The following is a 22,469-nucleotide window of genomic DNA, read 5'->3' as shown; positions in this document are numbered from 1 at the left end:
TCCTCCCCCTTCCTAGCACCCCTCCCCCTTCCCAGCATCCCTCTCCACTGCACAGTTTGGCTCATCCCATGCTACCCTTCCCTATATATTCCCTACATGCACATTCTGTCTGCAGACACTGACTCTGGTGTCACCTCCTCCAGGAAGGCCTCCAACTCCCTCCACAGCTCCTTACCTCTCTGCCCCTCTCCTGTACTGGCCCATCCCCCATCCAAGCCCCAGACCTAGACCACACCTTCTGACCATCACATGGTGCACAGTGTGCTGCCCTGGCCAGCCTGGGAGACAGGCTGCTCAAGGTGGGCTCAAGGCAAGGGGACCCACAGGCCACCATAAGGACACATTTGTGGGGCCATCTCGCCCTCAGCTCTCTCAGGACCTGGTGCGCATGGGCCACCTGACAGGGCTAAAGCCCCTGGTGCTGATCACCTTCCAATCCCCAGTCAATTTTTACCACTGGAAGATAGAGCAGCTGCAGATCCAGATGGAGGCTGCCCCCTTCCGCAGCGAAGGTGGGCCTGGGGAAGATGGGAGGGGGTCGAAGCCTGGCAGGGGTGTGGGGGTTGCTGGGGACCTCCCTGGGGCCATGATCTGATGAGGGTATGGAAGGGAGCTTAGCACGTTCCATGGCCTAGATGGGGCCACACAGAGACCCCAGTGGGACCCATGGCATGGAGGTGGATATGGGAGTTGTGGGGAGATCCCAGTGTGGTCTGGGGCCTAGAACTGGCCATTGAGAGGCCCCAGCAATATCAGTTTCAGAGGAATGCATGGCAGAGGAAGTGTGTAGCATGAGCTGGTACACACCCATGCCCATCAAGAATGGCAGCGTGGTCATGCGCGTGGACATCAGCAGCAATGGCCTGGGGACCTTCATTCAAGATACAAGGTAAGGTACCCTTTCCCAAGCCTGGGGCCGGGGTGGACTCCAGGGGAATTCCTCACCCCAGGATCCCCAGAGGAGCCAGTGGGAGACCAAAGAGAGAATGGGGAGAGGAGAGGCAGCCATAAGCCGGGGAGCTTCTGACACTGGAACCTCACCTGTGCCTGTCATGCCCCTGCTCCTAGCTTCCATGTGAACATCAACGGCTTCCTGAAGAGAAACGAATTCGACAGAGTGCTGTACGCTGTGGGAGAGGAGGTGAGGGAGTCTGCGCAAGGGAAAAACGCAGTGGTCTGGGTCTTGGGCTGACGCCCTGGTTACTTCCCAGACAAGTGGCAGAACCAACTTCATGCCAAGCCCCGGGTGAAGGTCCTGGTAACCTCCCCAGTGACCCTTCGAGGGAACGTACTCTCACATACTCCATTGTAAAGAAGAGGAGAAAACAGGTCCCAAAGGGATGGAACCATTTTCCCATAGTCTCTTAGCATGGAAGCAGACTTGAAGCTATCCGTCTGACTCATGTGTTTGTTTTTTTTTAGACACAGTCTCACTCTGTGGCTCAGGTTGGAGTGCAGGGGCATGATCTTGGCTCTTGGCTCATTGCAACCTCCGCTTTCCAGGTTCAGGTGATTCTTGTGCCTCAGCCTCCCTAGTAGCAGGTATTACAGGCACAAGCCACCATGCCTGGCTAATTTTTGTATTTTTATTTATTTATTTATTTATTTTTGAGACGGAGTTTCGCCCTTGTTACCCAGGCTGGAGTGCAATGGCGCGATCTCGGCTCACCGCAACCTCCGCCTCCTGGGCTCAGGCAATTCTCCTGCCTCAGCCTCCTGAGTAGCTGGGATTACAGGCACGTGCCACCATGCCCAGCTAATTTTTTGCACTTTTAGTAGAGACGGGGTTTCACCATGTTGACCAGGATGGTCTCGATCTCTTGACCTCGTGATCCACCCGCCTCGGCCTCCCAAAGTGCTGGGATTACAGGCTTGAGCCACCGCGCCCGGCATTTTTGTATTTTTAGTAGAGACCAGGCTTTGTTATGTTGGCCATATGTTGTTATGCCAGGACGTCTCAAACTCCTGACATCAAGTGATTCACCTGCCTCAGCCTTCCAAAGTGCTGACATTATAGGCGTGAATTTTTTTTTTTTTTTTTTTTTGAGACAGGATCTTGCTCTGTCATCCAGGCTGGAGTGCAGTGGTGCAATCATGGCTCACTGCAGCCTTGACCTCCCAGGCTCAAGCGATCCTCCTGTCTCAGCCTCCCGAGCAGCTGGGACTACAGGCATGTACCACCATATCCAGCTAATTTTAAAATTATTTATTTCTATTTATTTATTTATTTTTGAGATAGAGTCCTGCTCTGTCGCCCAGGCTGGAATGCAGTGACATGATCTCGCCTCACTGCAACCTCTGCCTCCCGGGTTTAAGCAATTCTCCTGCCTCAGCCTCCCAAGTAGCTGGGGTTACAGGTACTCGACACTGCGCCCAGCTAATATTTTTTTTTACTTTTTGTAGAGAGGAGGTCTCACTCTGTCACCCAGGCTGGAGTGCCATGGGACGATCTCGGCTCACTGCAGCCTTGACCTTGTCAGGCTCAGGTGATCCTCTCACCTCAGTTTTTGTATTTTTAGTAGAGACAGAGATTCACCATGTTGCCCAGGCTGGTCTCAAACTCTGGGACTTAAGTGATCCGCCCACCTCAGCCTCCCAAAGTGCTAGGATTACAGGCGCCAGCCACCGTGCCGGGCCTATACCCATATCCATATTCTTAATCATGATGCATATATCCATTCATTCATGCAGTCACTCACTGAGCACATGTTGTTGCATTGTGGGGACACGGCAGTAAACACACAGACCCAAATCTCTGCCCTCCTGGAGCTGACACTCTAGTGGGAGAGACAGATAGTAAACCAGTAAATGTGAAAATCAAGTGAATTCCGTAGTAGGTTGAAGGGTGGTAAGTGGTCTGGGGAGAAACGGAACAGGGCAGCAGGAGCTGGGTCTGTGCCAAGGGAGAGTGTAGTGTTTAATAGGATCGTCAAGAAAGGCCTCGCTGAGAAGGCTGAGTAAAGCCTCCAAGGAGAGAATCGCATGGATACTAGGGCAAGAGCATTTCATCAAGGAACACAGTGCAGAGGCCCTGAGGTGGGCATGTGCCTGGGAGGTCTGAGAAGCAGAGAAGAGGCCATGTGGCCGGGAGAGAGCTAGTGATGGGGAGAATGGTAAGGAATGAGGTCAGGGAAGTGAGGAGGGCAAATCGTGGGTCAGGTCAGGCCTTAGACCAACATGTGATGGAGCCACAGGCAAGTGACTGGAGTATTGATGTCCCTCCCTGGCAGCTCTACGGCCTGGCAGCTGAGCACTTTGTGGGTATCTCATCAAGGCCCCTGTGGTACACTGTGGGCCAGGCACCTGTGCTTATCCTGGGTGGCATTCCCGATGAGAAGTACGTCCTGATGACTGACACCAGCTTCCAGGATTACTCGATAGTGGAGGTGAGTGGTGTGGGGCAGGTGGTGGGTGGGGCCTCCTGGAGGGGGCGGGGCCTCAGACCCTGAAATAGAGTGGGGGCCTGAGGCTCTAGAAGAGGTCCCGAAAGACACACCAGTCCCCATGAGAGGCAGATAGCATGAAATAAAAAAAACAAGATTCTACAGCCAGAGGGCCTACGTTCAAATCCTGGTTCTGCCACCTCCTGGCTGCCTGATCCTGGACCTGGCAGTTCAATGACCTGGCCAGTCCTGAGATTCCTATTTGTAACATGGGAGTAATGTTTATATTTATTCATAGAATTGTTGTGAGGATGATATAGTTAGTTTCTGGCCGGGTGCAGTGGCTCACGCCTATAATCCCAGCACTTTGGGAGGCTGAGGTAGGAGAATCGCTTGAGTGCAGGAGTTCAAGACCAGCCTGGAAAACATAGTGAGACCCCATTTCTACCAAAGATTAGCTGGGGGTGGTGGCATCAGCCTGTAGTCTCAGCTACTCAGAAGGCTGAGGCAGGAGGATTGCTTGAGGCTGGGACCTAAAGGCTGCAGTGAGCTATGATCACACCACTGCACTCCAGCCTGGGAGACAGATCAAGACCCTGTCTCAGAAAAAAAAAAAGTTAATAGCTTCCATAACCAATGGTATATATGTGCCATTACCTTCTACACTCTGGAAGATTCTGCATTGCAATATACGTCTATGCCCAAGGGTTTCCTATTAGGCATTGAGAGCCTATATTATCCCAGAATGGGGAGGGAGTATCTGAAGTAAGGATCTTTCGGCTTCCTTGACAGAAACATGATGGAATTAGTGCAGCTGCAGGCAGAATGGTAAGCCAGGTTGGTTTACCCAGAGAACTGGCTTTAAGAAGTGCACCCAGAGCTGGGCACAGTGGCTCACACCTGTAATCCCAGCACTTTGGGGGGCTGAGGTGGGTGGATCACCTGAGGTCAGGAGTTCAAGACCAGCCTGGGCAACATGGTGAAACCCTGCCTCTACTAAAATACAAAAATTATCCAGGCATGGTGGCAGGTGCCTGTAATCGCAGCTACTCGGGAGGCTGAGGCTGGAGAGTCAATTGACCCTAGGAGGCAGAGGTTGCAATGAGCCGAGATCACATCACTGCACTCCAGCCTGGGTGGTAGAGCAAGACTCAGTCTCAAAAAAAAAAAAAAAAAAAGATTGCCTTAACTTCCTCCTGTAAAGATCGAAAGCCCTATTCCCAATTTCTGAGGATCCCATGTGGATTAGTGTTCTCCTGACCCCTCTGGCTCTGAATTCCTGCTTCTGTGTGATTCGCTCAGTTCGCGGACCATCTGCCTGTTCAGCTTTCTCTGTTCTGAGCCAATTCTATTCAGTGTTGTTCAGTTTCCACAAACATCTTCTTTTTTATTTTTTTTCAGGAAACAGGCTCTTGCTCTGTCACCGAGGCTGGAGGGCACTGGTGTGATCATAGCTCACGGCAGCCTCCAACTCCTGGGCTTAAATGATCCTCCTGCCTCAACCTCCCAAGTAGCTGGTACTCCAGGCATGTGCCACCACACCTGGCTAATTTTTAAAAATTGTTTGTAGAGATGGGGTCTCACGTTGCCTGGGCTGGCCTCAAACTCCTGCCCTTAAAGCAGTCCTCCCATCTAGGCCTCCCAAAGTGCTGGGATCACTGTACCTGGCCAATTATCACAAACTACTTCTTTTTTGAGATGGAGTTGTGCTGTTGTTGCCCAGGCTGGAGTGCCATGGCATGATCTCAGCTCACTGCAGTCTCCACCTCCTGGGTTCGAGCGAGCCTCCTGCCTCAGCCTCCCAAGTAGCTAGGATTACAGGCACGCACCACCACACTCTGCTAATTTTGTAATTTTAGTAGAGATGGGGTTTCACCATGTTGGCCAGGCTGGTTTCGAACTCCTGACCTCCAGTGATCTGCCCACCTCAGTCTCCCAAAGTGTTGGTATTACAGACATGAGCCACCATGCCTGGCCATAGAGAAGGTGTTAATATTCACAGGAATGAAAACAAGTTCAGTCTGAATTCAGGTATCCAAATTCTAGTTCCTTTTTTTTTTTTTTTTTAACTTATTGAGGTGAAAGCCATAAATTTAACCATTTTATTTTATTTATTTATTTACTTTTTAAATTTATTTATTTTTTAAGAGATGGGGTTTCACCATATTGGCCAGGCTGGTCTTGAACTCTTGACCTCGGGTGATCCATCAGGCTCAGCCTCCCCAAATGCTGGGATTACAGGCGTGAGCCACCACATTTAGCCAAATTTAACCGTTTTAAAGTGAACATCAGTGGCATCTACTTCATTCACAATATTGTGCAACCACCACCACTATCTACTTCCAAAAAATTTTCATCACTCCAAAATAAACACTGAGTTTGTTTTTATTTCATGTCAGACAGGTAATGGGCTGACACTATAACAAGCTTTGAGGGAGGCACATCTCACATGAGGATGAAAACCCAATCACCACACTTAGAAACTACAAGAAGAAGACCAGCCGGGCGCGGTGGCTCAAGCCTGTAATCCCAGCACTTTGGGAGGCCGAGGCGGGTGGATCACGAGGTCAAGAGATCGAGACCATCCTGGTCAACATGGTGAAACCCCGTCTCTACTAAAAATGCAAAAAATTAGCTGGGCATGGTGGCACGTGCCTGTAGTCCCAGCTACTCAGGAGGCTGAGGCAGGAGAATTGCCTGAACCCAGGAGGCAGAGGTTGCGGTGAGCCGAGATCGCGCCATTGCACTCCAGCCTGGGTAACAAGAGTGAAACTCCGCCTCAAAAAAAAAAAAAAAAAAAAAAAAAAGAAGACCAGACATGGTGGCTCATGCCTGTAATCCCAGCACTTTGGGAGGACGAGGCGGGCAGATCATGAGGTCAGAAGTTTGAGACCAGCCTGGCCAATAAACCCCGTCTCTACTAAAAATACAAAAATTAGCTGGGTGTGGTGGCTCGTACCTGTAGTCCCAGCTATTTAGAAGGCCGAGGCAGAAGAATTGCTTAAAACCAGGAGGCAGAGGTTGCAGTGAGTCAAGATTACAGCACTGCACTCTAGCCTGAGCGACAGAGCGAGACTGTCTCAAAAAAACAAAAACAAAAACAAAACAAAAAACAACGTCCTTTGGGCCAAGCATGGGATGTATCCGTGTGGGTATAACCTTGACTGTCTGTAGCCAGGCGCACGAGGACCGCTGAGGGCCGCTGAGCGTGCTGTGCACTGCCCAGCTCCAGGGGGCGCACGAAGCCTGAACTGGCTCAGGCCTGGGTCACCTGCGTCTCTGGTCCTTACGGGGGAAGTTTGGCTACCAAGGTGCTGCTGCAGGGTGAGCAGGGAGAGGGCCCCGGGAAAGCTTTGTCTGTCTCTCCCAAGCAGCTGTCAGAGCAGGGACTTCCCCCAAAGGCAGGACATGGGGGCTGAGGCTGAGGCCACCTGCTCACCACTAGCCTCTGCTCCCCTGCAGCTGAGCATCGATAGTTGCTGGGTGGGCTCCGTCTACTGCCCCCATTATGGCTTCACCGCCACCATCTATGACGCTATTGCCACCGAGAGCACCCTCTTCATTCGGCAGAACCAGCTGGTTTACTACTTTACAGGCACCTATACCACACTTCATGAGAACAACCGCGGCAGTGGTGAGTGGGCCGTGGCGGGGCCCACACCTGGGACAGGAATTGCCGTGGGTGGGGTGGGGGAAAAGGAAATTGCCCAGGCCCTGAATCACCCCTGCCCACCCCAAATGGACCTTCTCTTCCCCTTTTTTTGGCCAGTATGAGGCTTCCACTCAGACCCTCCTGGAAAATGTGAGCCAGCCATGAGAAGAGGGGGTGTGAGAGCGAAGGGAGGTCGCGGAGAGTCGTGTGCACATACACGATGGCAGAAGGACATGCTAAGAGAGATCAGACGGGGAGAGAGAAAGTCAGAGGGAGCGGGGCATGGGAAGTCAGAAAGTCAGAGCAAGAGAGAGAAACAGACGGCAAAACCTCAAGGGAAGCTCATCTGAGAGGAGAAAGAGAGTCTAGCTACAGTGGCTCACGCCTGACCACTCAGGAGGCTGAGATGGGGGGATCGCATGAGTCCAAGGGTTTGAGGCTGCAGTGAGCTATGATCGCACCACTGCACTCCAGCCTGGCCGACAGAGCAAGACTCTGTTTTATTAAAAAAATAAAAAACAAAAAACAAAACAAAAAAAAACACCAGAAATTATGGCTCATGCCTGTGGTCCCAGCACTTTCGGAGGCTGAGGCAGGTGGATCGTGAGGTCAGGAGTTCGAGACAAGCCAGGCCAAGATAATGAAACCCTGTCTTTACTAAAAATATAAAAATTAGTTGGATGTGGTGGCAGGTACCTGTAATCCCAGCTATTCGGGAGGCTGAGGCAGAGAATTGCTTGAACCCGGGCAGCAGCGGTTGCAGTGAGCCGAAATTGCGCCACTGCACTCCAGCCTGTGCGGCATGACACTCTGTCTCAACAACAACAACAACAACAACAAAGGGGCCGGGCGCAGTGGCTCACGCCTGTAATCCCAGCACTTTGGGAGGCCAGGGCAGGTGGATCACTTGAAGTCAGGAGTTCAAGATCAGCCTGACCAACATGGTGAAACCCCGTCTCTACTAAAAATACAAAAATTAGCTGGAAGTGGTGGTGAGCATCTGTTATCCTGGCTACTCAGGAGGCTGAGAAAGGAGAATCACTTGAACCCAGGAAACAGGTTGCAGTGAGTTGAGATCGCGCCTCTGCACTCCAGCCTGGGAGACAGAGCAAGACTGAGTCTCAATGAAAAGAGAGAGAGAGAGAGAGGAAAAAGAGAGACTGTTGATTCAATTTCATCTTTTAAATGATACCAAAGCTCTCCTATTTCTTCTAGTTCCCCCTGCCTGCCCCATCTTAGTGAGAACTGTCAGCTTACACAGTAGCCAGAAATTGGACTGTAACTTACATTTCATGAGTGAATGCATGTTCCCAGCAGTTTTGCTTTCTCTCTTAGGGCACTTTGACAGTGGGAGGAACCAAATTCAAGTTGGCTTAAGCCAAAGAAAAGGGGTGCTTATTGGTTTCCATGGCTGGAAAGCCCAGGAGCATGTTGGTTTCAGGCATGGCTGTACCTAGGAGCTCACTGTCACGGTTAAACAGTCACCGCCTTGTGCATGGCATGGTGACTCTGGCCCCTGCCCAGCAACTATAGACTTTTATGTCCCTCGGAAGCTCCAGAAAAGAGCATCTTGTTACTGATCGCAAGCTGGAATTGCCTCTGATTTGCCCAGCTTGGTCACCTGCTAATCACTGTGGCCAAGGGACTGCAAGGGAGGGGTCAGCCCAATCTGGCCCTCATGGACAGAGCGTGAGCAAGGAGGATTTTTTTCAAAGGCAGTGGGTGCCCTCTGCCAGGTGCCCCCAACACCACCCTGAACAAGTGCTTCAGCACGAGAGGACAGATAACAGACTCACTAAAGATAGGGAAACGTGGGTGGGGGGCGTAGGCCCTAGGCCCAGCCAACTGGATCTGAAGCCCCATGCTGGCCTCCCTAGACAGCTGGGTTCGTGTCCTGGCCAGCGAGTGCATCATGAAGCTGTGCCCTGCGCATTTCCCTGATAATGGCTCTGAGTACGTAATGGCCCTTACCATGGGCAAGAATGAGGGTTTTATACACTTCGGGACCATCACAGGTAAGGGCAGGGACCTCTGGGAGCCCCAGGGACCCCTCCATACCTTCCTACCTCCAAGGATCCTAACCTTGGGCCCTCGCTACTCACCATGTGCCCTCAGGAGGGGCCCCAGGCTGAGGGTGGTGGTGGTGGTGGTGGTAGTGGAGGGATGTGTTTGTAGGAGTAGGGCTTGGGGTGGCTGTTATTGATCTTTCATGATGTACTTGGTTTTAAAGGGCAGAAGAGCCAGACGCAGTGGCTCAGGTCTGTAATCCCAGAACTTTGGGAGGCTGAGGCAGGCAGATCACTTGAAGTCAGGAGTTCAAAAACAGCCTGGCCAACATGGTGAAACCCTGTCTCTACTAAAAATATAAAAATTAGCCAAGGGACCTGTAATCCTACTACTCGGGATGCTGAGGCAGGAGAATCACTTTAAATCAGGAGGAGGAGGTCTCAGTCAGCCGAGATTAGGCCACTGCACTCCAGCCTGGGCAACAGAGTAAGACTCTGTCTCAGAAACAAACAACAACAACAACAACAAACCCAAAAAACACAAAATGGCAGAAGCCCAATTCAAAGATAATTTAAGCACAGCGGGGCATGGTGGCTCATTCCTGCAATCCCAGCACTTTGGGAAGCCAAGGTGGGTGGATTACCTGAGGTCGAGACCAGCCTGGCCAACATGGCAAAAGCTCATCTCTACTAAAAATACAAAAATAAGCTGGGTGTGGTGGCATGCATCAGTAGTCCGAGCTACTTGGGAAGCTGAGGCACGAGAATCACTGTAGTCCCAGCTACTGGGAAGCAGTAGTAGTGAGCCGAGATCATGCCACTGCATTCCAGCCTGGGCAACAGAGTGAGACGGTCTCAATAATAATAATAATAATGATAATAACTTAAGCACAAAGAATATGATGACTTATATAAATGAAATGACAGGTTCAATTTCAGGTATGGCTGGATCCAGGGGCTCACAGGGTATGTCATCAGGACTCCATCTCTTGGTAATGTAGTGAGGCATGGTAATTAATCTGGAGAGAGACTGCTCCATCACACCCTCGCTGTGTGTCTTTGGATATGTAACTTGACCTCTCTGATTTCATTTTCTTCACCTACAAAATGTGGCTAATGGTAGTACTAGTATCTAGGTCACTGGGTTGATATAAAGATTAAATTTTTTGTAAAGGTCTTAGTGCTAGGGCTATGGTGAGCGTTACGAAGGGTTTATTATTATTGGTCCTATAATTTGCCTCCATTTTCAGGTAGCTATTCCTCCATTGGAGGTCAAAGGTGTCCCCTAAAAGCTTGAGACTCAAGTCAGCTACTAGTCTGAGTCACGCCAAGAGAATGAAGACAGCTCCTTTCCAATTAATTCTAACACAAGTCCCAGAGTAAACTCTGATTGGCCTCATGTGGGTCCCATGGCCAGACCTGAGCCAGTTACCATGACTAGAGACAGACGTGCTCTAGTCTAGACATGCTCGAGACAGACATGCTCTGATAGGCCAGGTGTGAGTGAGGCAAGGCCAGGGAATGAGATCCCAAGGATTGAGGGGCTGAGAGGCATGAGGAGGACAATCAGCATTGGCTTGATGGGCTCCCAGACAGGAGGGAGAGGGCCTGAACATGAGTTCCACCTTGCTCTGCAGATGGCCAGGTGTCCTTTGAGATGCTGCCCAAGAGCTGGTCTGTGTGCCAGCAGATAGCAGGTACTCATCCCTCCGATGGGTCTGTGGCGGGAGGCTGGGGGGACTGAGGGTACATAACAGCAGGGGAGGGCAGCAGTGATCATGGGAAAGAATGGGCAGTAATCCCAGCACTTTGAGAGGCTGGGGGGGGGGCGGGGGGGGCGAGGGAGCGGATCACGAGGTTAGAAGATTGAGACCATCCTGGTTAACATGGTGAAACCCCATCTCTACTAAAAATGCAAAAAAATTAGCCAGGTGTGGTGGCGGGCACCTGTAGTCCCAGCTACTCGGGAGGCTTAGGCAGAAGTATCGCACGGACCTGGGAGGCAGAGGTTTCAGTGAGCCAAGATCACGCCACTGTACTCCGGCATAGGCGACAGAGCGAGACTCCATCTAAAAAAAAGAAAGGGCAGTGTCTCAGAGAGGGTTGAGCATTATGTGAAGAGTCACGGCCAGCACAGGACCAAGGCTGTTGTGCCCTGGGGCGGCCCTGGACTGCCCTTTTCTCTCTCAGATAACTCCTGTACCATAATTTGGTCTGAATACGTCGCGGGCGAACAGACCCTGCTGCTGCTGGTGGAGAGTGGAATTGCTGGTGGCAGTTACCTTTACCTGATAATCAGCTACAACATAGGTAATCGGGGTGACGCAGAGGGCAGGAGCCCAGACTCTGAACTGCATGCCCTCCTGAGGGATCTGTGCCCAGCAGACAGAGGAAGGGCGAGATTACTTATGTCACTCCTGGATGAGGGGTAGCAGTGGAGGACAGAGTATAGGTTTGGTGATCCGAAAGGATGCTGTGACTCTCAATAAGTAGATTTTATTTTACCTGCAGTGAGAATAGGGTCACCATGTAGAGTTGTACAGGCTGTGCACTGCACAAAACCCCCAACCAAGGGGTCAGAGGAGACAAGTCTTGTGCCTTAACAGGACTGTTTCCCCTCAAAGGCAGTGCCTTTTTATAATTCACTTGAAGAAACTCTAAAGGGCTAGGCACGGGCCTCACACCTGTAATCCCAGCACTTTGGGTGGCCAAGGTGGGCAGCTTGCTTGAGTTCAGGAGTTCAAGACCAGCCTAGGCAACATAGCGAAATCTCATCTCTACAAAAAATACAAAAATTGGCTGGGCATGGTGGCTCATGCCTGTAATCCCAGCACTCTGGGAGGCTGAGGCAGGTGGATCGCCTGAGGTCAGTAATTGAAGACCAGTCTAGCTAACATGGTGAAACCCAGTCTCTACTAAGATCACAAAAATTAGCTGGGCATGATGGTGGGTGCCTGTTATCCCAGCTACTCGGGAGGCTAAGGCAGGAGAATGGCTGGGAGAGCCTGGGAGGCGGAGGTTGCAGTGAGCTGAGATGGTGCCATTGTACTGCAGCCTGGGCGACAGAACAAGACTCCATGTCAAACAAAACAAAAATTCGCTGGGTGTGGTGGTAGTACGTGCCTGAAATCCCAGCTACTCCATAAGCTGAGGTGGGAGGATCACTTGAACCTAGGAGGCAGAGGTTGTAATGATCCGAGATCATACCGCTGTACCTGAGCCTGGGCAATAGAGTGAGATCCTGTGTCAGTGGGAAAAAGAAAAGAAAAGAAAAGAAAAACTCGAAGGGCTGGCAAGCCTGGATGGGAAGCTCTTTGGAGGGTTTTGCAGGAGGCCGAGAAGCAAACAACGTGCTCCGGCTCCAGGCTGTCAAAGTGCAGGGCCTCAGGAGAGTTTGCTGTGTTCTCCCCTTCTGTAGTTACCAATGAAATGGCCGTTGTTTCCGAAGTCCCAGAATTTATTCCTGAAGGTAGGGGGGGAAGGTAGAGGTCGCCCTAAGGGTGGTTGCAGGCCAGGAGGGGTCCAGGTGGCCCCCACCTCACTGCCTGTATCCTTTCTTCCTCTGCCCCGGTCAGCTCGAGGGTTGGAGTTCCTGATGATCCTAGGGACAGAGACCTACACCAACACCCGAATGATCGCCAGGGGCATCTCCTTTAACCCATACAACAACTTGGTCTTCATCTGGGGCAACTTCCTTCTGCAGAGGTGGGCCTCCACCACCCCGGCGGGTCAGGGATGCTCTGTCTCCCCAGCACCTTTAGGGCGGGGACCCTTTCTGAAGTCTCACCAAGCCTTCAGAGGATGCCCAGATCCAGAAGTTATCCGGACCATGGGGGAACACATGGGTAGGGTTGTCAGCGCTGGAACGGGGGGATGCCACTATTCTAATGCTGTGGGAGCCCTTTTCTTAAAGACCCAGACTGTGTGAGTAATAGATGAACAGTTTCTAGGGTTTTTTTGTTTTTGTTTTTGATTTTGGGGGGACATGGAGTCTTGTCACCCAGGCTGCAGGGCAGTGGCACAATCTCAGCTCACTGTAGCCTTCAACTCCTGGATTCAAGCGATTCTCCTGCCTCAGCCTCCTGAGTAGCTGGGATTATAGGTATGCACCACCACGCCCAGCTAATTTTTGTATTTTTAGGATAGACTTGGTTTTACCATGTTGGCCCGGCTGGTCTTAAGCTCCTGACCTCAGGTGATCCTCCCACCTTGACCTCTGAAAGTGCTGGGATTACAGGCATGAACCACTGCTCCCAGCTAATTGACAAGCATTTCCTTCCTTCCTTCCTTCCTTTTTTTTTTTAGACAGAGTCTGGCTCTGTCACTCAGGCTGAAGTGCAGTGACGAGATCTTGGCTCACTGTAACCTCTGCCTCCCAGGTTCAAGTGATTCTCCTGCCTCAGCCTCCCGAGTAGCTGGGACCACAGGTGTTCGCCACCACACCCCACTATTTTTTTATAGTTTTAGTAGAGCCAGGATTTCATCATGTTAACCAGGATAGTCTCAATCTCCTGACATCATGATCCACTGGCCTCATCCTCCCAAAGTGCTGGGATGACAGGCATGAGCCACCTAGGGGCTCCTGAGCCACCTTCATGTGTGGCTGGCAAACTGCCAGTTTGGCCCGATGCTCCTGTTTTACAGATGGGGAGCTGGAGACTCTCAAAGGGTTTGGGGTGGGGGGCCGGAGCTAGGATTTCCTTTGCATGTCCTCAAAGTGGAGAAACTGAGTAAGTGGCTCCCGTGTTACTAGGCCTGGGGTTGGGGGAAGTGGCTGTCCAGGATGTGCGTAGCTCTCTGTCTCTGCCCCTGCAGCTCTAACAAGGAAAACTTAATCTACCTGGCAGACTTCCCCAAGGAACAGACCATCAAATATATAGCCAGATCGTTCCTTGGGAACATGGCTATAGTCACAGAGACAGAGGAGGTAGGCTGCCCTGTCCCTCCCCCCATACCTTCTCTGCCCTCCCCCAAATCCCAGGGGCCTCTCTTTTCCCTCTGTCAAGGTAAAGGAGCTAAGGCTGTGGGGGGGGGGGCACCCGCGGGGACCCTGAGAAAGGGCAGTGAAGCTCCATTTATAGCTGAAACCCCTGGAACTCAGAGAGGCTAAGTGTCATCTCCAAAGTCACGCAGACTGCAGCCATGATCTGATGTTCAGAGGCTGCCCTCTTTCATCCCACAGTGCGGTTGTTTGCTTCATAAATACAGAGCATTTGCTGTGTGCCTGCCCCCGTGTTGGAGAACACAGAGCGATCAGGGCTGTAATGGGGGAAATACCACCTATGGAAGTAGGGGAACCTGGCCCAGTCTGGGGAGTTGTGCATGTCAGGGAGGGCTTCCTAGAGGAGGCCACATGGAGGGGGACATCTTGGAGGTGGAGAGGATCCCCCAGGTTGTGGCTCAGGAAGGGGAGTGAAGGTTCCCTTCAGATGTGTATGGGGGTGGGTATCAGTGCAGAGATGGGAAACTGAGTCCAAGGAAATGGTGAGACCCTGGAGGCTGCAAAGAGTGAGAAGAAAAAAGAGGTCTCCGCCCAAGGAACTGTGACTGTTAGGGAATGTGCATGATAGGGATGCTTAGGGTGCAAGTGCCAGAAACCCAAATAGACCAAAAACATTGAAAAAAAATGATCATGAGCCAGGCATGGTGACTCACGCCTGTAATCCCACCACTTTGGGAGGCCCAGGCGGGTGGATCACCTGAGGTCAGGAGTTCAAGACTAGTCTGGCCAACCTGGTGAAACCCCATCTCTACTAAAAATACAAACCAAAAAAAAAAAAAAAAAAAATTAGGTGGGCATGGTGGCACTTATCTGTGATGCCAGCTACTCAGGAAGCTGAGGCAGGAGAATTGCTTGAACCCAGGAGGTGGAGGTTGCATGAGCTGAGATTTTGCCACTGCACTCCAGCTTGGGAGACAGAGTGAGATTCTTGTCTCAAGAAAAAGAAAAAAAAAAGGAAAAAAAAGTGATTATGGTGTGTAAGGGCCGGAACCAGAGGTGACTGGGCTCCAGGAAGTAGACCAGTGGCACCAGAGAAAAGGAAGGGGGGCGCTCTTGGTCCCAGTGGAGGTGAGTTTCCAAACCTCATCCTTCAAACAGTGGGGCCACCACACTGGGCAGAGGGAGAGGTGGGATCAGAGGACCCATGGTCCTCACACACACATCTGGCTGGTGCCTGCAGATCTGGTACCTCATGGAGGGCACCTACCGGGTATACCAGCTGTTCCCGTCCAGGGGCTGGGATGTGCACATCAGCTTACAGCAGATGCAGCAGTCCTCTCTCTACGCATCTAATGAAACCATGGTGACCCTTTTCTATGAAGACAACAAACTGTATCAGGTGCCCGGCGGGGCTTTGGGGGAGACATGGGGCACCCCAGGAGGGCTGACACCGGTTCACCTGGGCCTGCCTTTCCCCTGCAGCTGGTGTACCTTATGCACAAGAATAAGGGCAAGCTGGTCAAGAGGCCCGTGCCCGTGGAGAAGCTTCTGATGTATCAACAGTACACCACCCACCATGAATTGGAGAGGAAAGGGTGAGAAGACGCCGGAGGGTGGTGGGGGTCTGAGGGCTCCCGGCACTGCCCTCCTGAAGCTCCCATTGTTGAGAGAGGGGTGACCAAGCCAACCCTGGTGACAACCTCGGGGCTGTGATGGTGGGAGCTCAGCACTTACGGAAGCTCAGAGGAGGAGGCTGACCTAGCCAGGGGGGAGGGTAAATCAGGGAGGGCTTCAAGGAGGAGGAGGTGTAAGCGCTGAGACAAGTAGGGTGAGGAAGGGATTAGCTAGGTGATAAGGTGGGGAAGGGTATTCCAGAAAGGGGGAACCACTTGTGCAGAGGCCCTGATGGGATGGGGGGGCAAGGTGAGCCTGGTGGTCATGGGGAGAAACTTGAACTTCATCTTCAGGATCCTGGGGGAGCTATGGATGGCAATTAAGGGAAAAGACTGCAGGGTCGGATTTTACCGCACGCCATAACGATGCCTCCGGTAGCCGTCCAGCAGAGGGTGGATCGGAGCGACCCAGGGAGGCAGCTGGGGTCGGGGCAGGGACCCGGCGCTGGGGTGGAAGGAGGAACAAGAGGCTTCTGCCCCCAGCTGACTCTGAGGAGGAAGATCCGGGCTGGATTCGATTCGGGAAGTGGGAGAGATGGGAAAGAGGCCTGCGGAAGCTTCCCGGGGGCGGGGTGCCTTAGAGCCAGCCACCTTCCCTGCTTGCCGCTGCCCAGGAACTACTCGATGCTCTCCTTCACCAACTTCTGCCCCTTCTCGGTGATGCGCCTGCGGAACCTGCCCAGACCGCAGAGATACACGCGCCAGGAGCGCTACCGGGCACGGCCGCCGAGCGTCTTGGAGCGCTCGGGCTTCCACACCAAGAGCTCGCTCGCCATCTACCAGGGCCTGGTCTACTACCTGCTCTGGCTGCACTCCAAATACGACAAGGTGGGCGTCCGGCGGCGGGCGGCGCAGGCCTGGGACCCGGAGCCGGCTCAGAGGGCGAGGCCTGTGGAGCGGAGCGCAGTGGGACTGCAGAGCTGGAGGACCCTGCCTGGGAGTCTGCGGGCGGGGCCTGGCCTGAGCGGGCCTTCGAAGGGAGGGTGTTGGGGGTGTGGCCAGGTTGAAAGCAGGGTTTGGGGACGGGCTGGGGTGTGTATCTTCTGCTCTGGGTTAAGGGCTGGCACTGAGGCTAGGAGGGGGTCCGGGGCTGCCGCTGGCCTGGGGGCTCTCCCCGCCCCCCATCCCTTCACGGTGCCGGGCGATCCCTGCAGCCGTACGCGGACCCGGTGCACGACCCCACCTGGCGCTGGTGGCAGAACAACAAAGTAGACAAGGTAGGCAGAGCGGTGTGGGAACCGGGCCAGGGGCCGCGCCCGGACACCCCTCCCCGTGCCCCCACCTCCGGCGCTGACTCTGCCCCGCGCATCCCGTACCCCAGGATTACTACTTCTTCCTGGCGAGCAACTGGCGAAGCGCGGGCGGCGTGTACATTGACATGGACAGTTACGAAAAGATCTATAACCTCGAGCCCGAGTACCAGCTGCCGGAGCGCATTTTCCTGGACAAGGGCACTGAGTACAGCTTCACCATCTTCCTGTCGGGGCAAGGCCGCTCGTACCGTGCACAGGCGGAACTCGGTCTGTGCGCGGGGCCAGAGTGGCGTCCGAAGGGCGGGGTGGGGGCCGCCCAGAAATCTGGGCTCCTGGGGGCAGGGACACCGTCCAAGGGGCGGGGCCTGTCTGTGAGGGAGGCCTTAACCCCGTTTACTGCCCGGAGCAGGCAGCGCCTTCCAAATGCACACCCAGGTGGACGTGGGCGTGGTGCTGGCCGACCCGGGCTGCATCGAGGCCTTGGTGAAGCAGGAGGTCCTGATTAATCGCAACTCGGTGCTATTTTTGGTGAGGCCTATCGGGAAGTTGGGATCAAAGCAAGTTTTTTATTTTTTTTTTGAGACAGGGTCTTGCTCAGTCGCTCAGGCTCAAGGTGCAGTGGCGTGATCACTACATTCCCGGCCTCCTTGGCTCAAGTGATCCTCCTCCCTCAGCCTCCTGAGTAGCTGGGACTGCAGGCATGCGTCACGGTGCCCAGCTATTTTTTTTTTCTTTTGAGACGGAATCTTGCTCTGTCACTCAGGCTGGAGTGCAATGGCACGATCTCAGCTCATTGCAACCTTTGCCTCTCAGGTTCAAGCAATTCTCCTGCCTCAGCCTCCCTAGTAGCTGGGATTACAGGTGCACGCCACCACAGCCAGCTAATTTGTGTGTGTGTGTGTGTGTGTGTGTGTGTGTGTATTTTTAGTAGAGATGGGGTTTTATCATGTTGGCCAGGTTGGTCTTGAACTCCTGACGTCAAACGGTCTACCCACCTCGGCCTCCCAAAGTGCTGGGATTACAGACGTGAACCACTGCACCCAGCCTTAACTTTTTATTTTTTGTAGAGATGGGGTGTCTCCCTATGTTGCCCAGGCTGGCCTCAAATTTCTGGGCTCAAGAGATCCTCATGCCTCCTCATGAGGTGTGAGGCATGAGCCACCTTGCACCCGGCCCTGTTAGCCTATTCCTGAGTAGGAAATGGAGGCCTTCCATTCTACCAGCCCCCCACCTTACCCCAGCTATGGGTTATTTGAACTGTTCGTTGGTCTTTGGGGAGACCTGCTTAGTCCTTGATTTCTGCCTCTCCTCTCCTTCAACCCCAGATTACGCTCAAGGATAAAAAGCTTTGCTATGACCAAGGCATTAGCGGACATCACCTTATGAAGACTTCTATGATGGTCAATGTGAGGTCCAAGCCTGGAGGTGAGGGCGCAGGACAGGGGTAAGCCTGGGCCTGCGGGGATCACCATCTTCACCTCCTCCTGTCCGCAGGTGGTGGGCTCATCTGGGTTCTGCTTCCAGGAAACGCACCTGCAGCCCCGTATGCAAGTACTGAAACTTGGGATGCTGCGTCCTGGGAGGGGAAGGTTGGGGTCAGGTCTCAACAGGGCTAATCCCCCTGAAAATCCCACTAATATATTTATAATTTTCTTTCTTCTCATCCTTTCTCATCATTCACTCTCCCCCGCCCCACCCCAGTACCTCCTTTCATTCTTTACTTTTTTTTCTTTGAGATGGAGTTTTGCTCTTGTCGGCCAGGAGTGCAGTCGTGCGGTCTCGGCTCACCACAACCTCTGCCTCCTGGGCTCAAGTGATTCTCCTGCCTCAGCCTCTCGAGCAGCTGGGATTAATAGGTGCCCGCCACCATGCCCGGCTAATTTTTTGTATTTTTGGTAGAGACAGGGTTTCTCCATGTTGGCTAGGCTGGTCACAAACTCCTAAACTCAAGTGATCCACCGGCCTCAGCCTTCCAAAGTGCTGGGATTCCAGGTATGAGCCACCTCGCCTGGCCTAACTCCTTTCATTCATTCATGTTTTCAGAAAGGGCCACCTTTCCAGTGTCGCAGGTTGCACACAAGCTTGTATGTCCCCTCTGATAACTTTTCTGCAGAGGGAGAGAAGAGGGCCTGAGAAACAGGGCCGCTTTTAGCAGTTGGCACAAAGGTGGCATAAGGGCTGGCCTGGCCCTACCTTCACGTCTCACCCTTCCTCGGCCCACTCATATGTTCCCCATTCAGTTCTTCGGGTTCTTGGTTCTTCACTAGCTTACACACGTGATACCACCTTTGCCCAGGGGCAGACACGGAGGCTCAGAGAGGTGCAGAGTAACCCCGGGAGCTCATAAGTCATAGGGGAGGGGCCTGCCTGGAGTTCTTGTTCTCACCCACTTCCCTACCCACTCCCTGGCACACACATCCTGGTGTTCCTCCCTCCTGGCTTAGAATGACCTTGGGCAGGCCAGGTGTGGTGGCTCAAGCCCAGCACTTTGGGAGGCTGAGTGGGGCAGATTACCTGAGGTCAGGCGTTCGAGACCAGCCTAGCCAACATGGTGAAACCCTGTCTCTACTAAAAATACAAAAATCAAAGCTTGGGCATGGTGGCTCATGCCTGTAATCCTAGCACTTTGGAAGTCTGGGGCAGGCGGATCACCTGACGTCGGGAGTTCAAGACCAGCCTGGCCAATACGGAGAAACCCTGTCCCTACTAAAAAATACAAAAAATTATCTGGGTGTGGTGGTGCATGCCTGTAATCCTAGCTACTTGGGAGGCTGAAGCAGGAGAATTGCTTGAACCCTGGAGGCAGAGGTTGCGGTGAGCCGAGATTGCGCCATTGCACTCCAGCCTGGCTAACAAGAGCGAAACTCCGTCTCAAAAAAAAAAAAAAAAAAAAAAAAAAAAAATTCGCCCTTGTTACCCAGGCTGGAGTGCAATGGCACGATCTCCGCTCACCGCAACCTCCGCCTCCTGGGTTCAGGCAATTCTCCTGCCTCAGCCTCCTGAGTAGCTGGGATTACAGGCACTCGCCACCATGCCCAGCTAATTTTTTGTATTTTTAGTAGAGACGGGGGTTTCACCATGTTGACCAGGATGGTCTCCATCTCTCGGCCTCGTGATCCACCCGCCTCGGCCTCCCAAAGTGCTGGGATTACAGGCTTGAGCCACCGCGCCCGGTCAAGGCATTGTTTTAAGTGTGTGTATATATATATACATACATACATACATATATATATATATATATTTATTTATTTATTTTATTTATTTTTTTTTTTTGAGACAGAGTCCTGCTCTATTGCCCAGGCTGGAGTGCTGTGAGGCAATCTCGGCTTCTATTTCCCTGGTTGAAGCGATTCTCCGTGCCTCAGCCTCCCAAGTAGCTGGGATTACAGGGGCGTGCCACCCCACCCAGCTAATTTTTTGTATTTTTAGTAGAGAGAGGGTTTCGCTATGCTGGCCAGGCTGGTCTCAAACTCCTGGGCTCAAGTGATCTGCCTGCCTCGGCTTGCCAACGTGCTGGGACTACAGGCGTGAGCCACTGCGCTGGGTCGTTTTAATGATATTAATGACCATATCGCCCTCGGTGGTGAGGGAGAGCCGGGCAGCTGGTGGTGGCGTGTGCGGGAGAGGGCCTGTCCTCCCTGCCCCCCACCCCGCCAGGGGTCTGAGGAGTCCCTGGCCACCGCCCCCCCGTGAGCCTTTTCTCCTCCCACTCAGGGCAACCTGCTGGTGCCAGTGCTCATAGGCTGCCCCCCAGGCAAGCGTCTGGCCTTCGACATCACCTACACGCTGGAATACAGCCGCCGGCAGAACAAACACTACTTCGACTGCGTGCAAGTGGACCCCGAGATGCCCTGCTTTCTCTTCCGGGACAGTGCGTGTCCGTTCCCTTCCCCTGCACAGTTCACTGCGCTCCTGCCCCCACCACTTTGCGCGCTCCCGCCCCGCCCCTCTCCCGCGGGCCACCCACCCCTTGTCCTGCGGCATCTCACTTTACCCTTCTTAGTCCTCAGCTTCTCGGGCCATGCTAATTTCTTCTCCTGGTCTCAACCCCCTTCCAACCCCATAGTTTTCTACCCCTTCTTCTTGATTCAAGATTTGGTGACAGGAGACTCCGGCAGTTTCCAGGGCAGGTAAAGGCTTGGCCGGTTTGCAGCTAGGGCAGGTGGAGGGGGAAGAAGGGAAGGGGTGCAGGACTCGCCACCTGGAGACCAGTCCGTGTGCGCTTCTGTCCCTGGTAGCTACGTGCTGCTGGTGGTGGGTGGCGGGCCTACACTGGAAAGCATCAGAGACTACAGCAAGGAGGAAATCTACCATTTCAACAGCCCTCAGGACAAGTAATCCCCGCGGGGCCCCACGCGTAATCTGCCTTGCTTCCCCTGGAGGCCTTTCCAGCTTCCCAGCCAAGCCCGCCTTGCAAGCCCCCGCCTTCGCATCTCAGGCCCCGCCCACAGCAGGGCTCTTAGGATCCCACGGGCAAACTCAGTCCACCCTGAGACCACGCCCCTTGCGCCTAAGAGCACACCTGAGACCACGCCCCCTGCACGCACCTCTGGCGTCTCTCCACTAGCCGCTGAGGCCATACGTCCCCCACACCGCCCCCCCGCCCCCCAACCCCTGGCTGAGATGACCTGGTCCTGCACAGGACCAACAGCCTTATCTGGACCACAAGGACAACAAGGACCACCAAGGACTCAGCCTTCCACATCATGTCCCACCAGAGCCCCGGCATCGAGTGAGTGTGCAGCCTGGCCGCTAGGCCCTCTGGGCCCCCACCTGTCGGTAGTCCATCGGGCGCGCCCATCCTCTCTGCCTGTAGGAGGCCTCTTGATCCCCAAGTCACACGGATTGCCTTTGTGTTCCTCAAATGGGAATGAACTTTGCACGAGCGGAAGTCTCGGCCTGGAATGTTGCCCCCTCCTACTCTCTTCAGGCCTTAGATAGATGCCCTTTCAGCCAGGAGGACTTTTCTGTTTCAGGATGGGACAGTTGTCCCTTTGTGGCTCCCATGGCCTCCTGGGACTCTCCCATCCGGGCCCTGAGCCCTCTACCTGTGCATCCCCATCCCAGTGTGGGCAGGTCTGGGCAGTCACTGTCTGATGTGGCATCTGTCTCTCCCTCAGGACTGGGTCCTGAATGGACTCAGCATGGTATTTATTTGTGCGTGTGTGTGTGACAGGTTCCCTCTGTGGCCCACCAGGCTGGGAGTGCAGTCTTGGCTCACTCAACCTCCACCTCCTGGGTTCAAGCAATTCTCCTGCCTCAGCTGCCTCAGTTTCCCGAGTAGCTGAGGTTACAGGCACCTGCCACCACACCTGGCTAATTTTTGTATTTTTAACAGGGATGGGGTTTCACCATGTTGGTCAGACTGATCTCGAACTCCTGACCACAGGTGATCTACCCACCCAAAGTGCTGGGATTACAGTGCATGCCACCATGGCCAGTTAATTTTTGTATTTTTGTATTTTTTTTCTTTCTTCTTCTTCTTCTTTTTTTTAAATGGAGTCTCTCTCTGTTGCCCAGGCTGGAGTGCAGTGGCACTATCTCAGCTCACAGCAATGCC

At 53.3% G+C, this 22,469-nt stretch overlaps 1 protein-coding gene and 1 non-coding gene across 7 annotated transcripts in view; one reads left to right on the top strand and one right to left on the bottom strand.

The window, feature by feature from the left end:
- CATSPERG (cation channel sperm associated auxiliary subunit gamma) overlaps positions 1–22,469 on the top strand; it is a 30,333-nt gene that overhangs the window by 5,663 nt on the left and 2,201 nt on the right. For 3 of the 6 annotated variants that reach the window (XM_039465912.2, XM_039465909.2, XM_039465913.2), the window contains exons 4-26: positions 368–512; positions 757–889; positions 1,069–1,141; positions 3,231–3,386; positions 6,846–7,017; positions 8,913–9,050; positions 10,679–10,738; positions 11,232–11,351; positions 12,460–12,510; positions 12,617–12,746; positions 13,857–13,968; positions 15,224–15,382; positions 15,466–15,578; positions 16,271–16,484; positions 16,811–16,873; positions 16,978–17,176; positions 17,319–17,437; positions 18,235–18,315; positions 18,404–18,460; positions 20,624–20,780; positions 20,976–21,039; positions 21,148–21,243; positions 21,552–21,641. In XM_039465912.2, the coding sequence (XP_039321846.1) occupies positions 368–512; positions 757–889; positions 1,069–1,141; positions 3,231–3,386; positions 6,846–7,017; positions 8,913–9,050; positions 10,679–10,738; positions 11,232–11,351; positions 12,460–12,510; positions 12,617–12,746; positions 13,857–13,968; positions 15,224–15,382; positions 15,466–15,578; positions 16,271–16,484; positions 16,811–16,873; positions 16,978–17,176; positions 17,319–17,437; positions 18,235–18,315; positions 18,404–18,460; positions 20,624–20,780; positions 20,976–21,039; positions 21,148–21,243; positions 21,552–21,641 (2,702 nt within the window). The remainder of the gene's footprint in view (positions 1–367; positions 513–756; positions 890–1,068; positions 1,142–3,230; positions 3,387–6,845; positions 7,018–8,912; positions 9,051–10,678; positions 10,739–11,231; positions 11,352–12,459; positions 12,511–12,616; positions 12,747–13,856; positions 13,969–15,223; positions 15,383–15,465; positions 15,579–16,270; positions 16,485–16,810; positions 16,874–16,977; positions 17,177–17,318; positions 17,438–18,234; positions 18,316–18,403; positions 18,461–20,623; positions 20,781–20,975; positions 21,040–21,147; positions 21,244–21,551; positions 21,642–22,469) is intronic. The other 3 variants (XM_039465910.2, XM_039465911.2, XM_074386398.1) reach the window with 3 other exon arrangements.
- Positions 5,777–5,878, bottom strand: LOC120362908 (small nucleolar RNA U13). Its single transcript, XR_005578699.1, has one exon. It is a non-coding gene; the product is annotated as a small nucleolar RNA U13 (small nucleolar RNA).

This window comes from Saimiri boliviensis, chromosome 14 (assembly GCF_048565385.1).
Source record: "Saimiri boliviensis isolate mSaiBol1 chromosome 14, mSaiBol1.pri, whole genome shotgun sequence".
In the NCBI taxonomy this organism is placed as follows: domain Eukaryota; kingdom Metazoa; phylum Chordata; class Mammalia; order Primates; family Cebidae; genus Saimiri; species Saimiri boliviensis.
The sequence above is the reverse complement of the archived record's forward strand: the minus strand, read 5'-3'. Positions and strand labels throughout refer to the sequence as shown.